Source organism: Aptenodytes forsteri, unplaced genomic scaffold, assembly GCF_000699145.1.
Source record: "Aptenodytes forsteri isolate BGI_AS27 unplaced genomic scaffold, ASM69914v1 Scaffold483, whole genome shotgun sequence".
Taxonomy (NCBI): domain Eukaryota; kingdom Metazoa; phylum Chordata; class Aves; order Sphenisciformes; family Spheniscidae; genus Aptenodytes; species Aptenodytes forsteri.
Window position 1 is genome coordinate 513,189 of NW_008795316.1, and position 1,093 is coordinate 514,281.

Consider the following 1,093-nt stretch of genomic DNA (forward strand, 5'->3'; position numbering starts at 1 on the left):
AGGGGGAAAGGCGTGGGCTGCTGGTGCGGCGGTTTGTGTGGGGAGGGGACCGCGGCACTGTGCCCCCTGCGCCGCTCCCCAGGGAGGGGGACGTGTCTGGGTGGCTGCCCCACACCCCATGCCGGTCAGGCTCACCCCCACGGGCTGTGCCAGCAGGGCGCGGGGGCAGCGGTTCCCACGGGCTGCTGGGCGGGCGCCAGCGATGAGCTCAGACTTTCCATGCGGAGCGGCTGGTTCACACGCCAGCGGGTGATGGAGCGCGGCCCCAGCGGGCAGCGAAGCTCTGGGAGCCAGGGGCCCTGGGGTGCTGCTCCTGCCCACTCCAGGGCAGGGCTGTGGGACCACAAGGGATTTGGGGAGCCACCACTGCCTGCCCCGCACTAAGACACCATGTCCCACCCAAAAGGGCACAGGGGACCTGGCTACAAGGTGGGGGGGCAGCAGCAGCCCCATCTCTGCAGGGTCAAGGTGATGCTGGAGCTGCCGTGCCTGGACAGCCTGTACCAGCCCGCCGTGCATCACTGCTCCCTGGGGACCCGCTCCTCCCCAGGCACTTGCAGCGGCTCCATGCAGCCTCTCCAGCCAGGGAGGAGCACAGCAGGGGGGGGACAAGGAGGGCGCACTCCCCAGGCTGGGGTGGGTGGGGGCCAGGGAGCACCCAGCACATGTGGGGACAGCAGGACTGGCACTGTGCAGCTGGTGGGACACAGGGACACGGCTCAGAGCCCGTCACATCCCTGCAGCACAGCACTGCGACACAGGGGAGCTGAGGCCCCCAGGGACCTGGAGGCTGCTGCGGAGGATCCTGGCCCTGCCCCGTCCTCACAGGGCACAATGGCACCGGGGAGAAGGGACGCGTGCCGTGTGCGGGGGGCAGCAGGGACATGCGCAGCTGCCCAGGCCGCCCTCTGCAAGGCCACGGCTGGGCACCGGCAGCTGGTGCTGCAGCTTGGGGGCAGCGCTGATGGCCCCCGGCTGCGGGAGGAGCGGTGCAGGAGGAGTGCGGAGGCCCGCGAGCTCAGCACCGGTAAGGAAGGGGCCGCTGCCCCAGGCAGCGGGGGGGGGGGGGAAAGGCCTGGGAGGAGCAGGCGCG

General features: G+C 71.5%; 1 protein-coding gene across 1 annotated transcript in view; it reads right to left on the bottom strand.

Moving 5' to 3' along the window:
- Positions 1 to 822: 822 nt before the first annotated feature.
- The window catches only part of DNTTIP1 (deoxynucleotidyltransferase terminal interacting protein 1), a 7,987-nt gene continuing 7,716 nt past the window's right edge, over positions 823 to 1,093 (bottom strand). The window contains exon 10 of the mRNA XM_019472140.1: positions 823 to 975. Coding sequence (XP_019327685.1) covers positions 823 to 975 — 153 coding nt within the window. The remainder of the gene's footprint in view (positions 976 to 1,093) is intronic.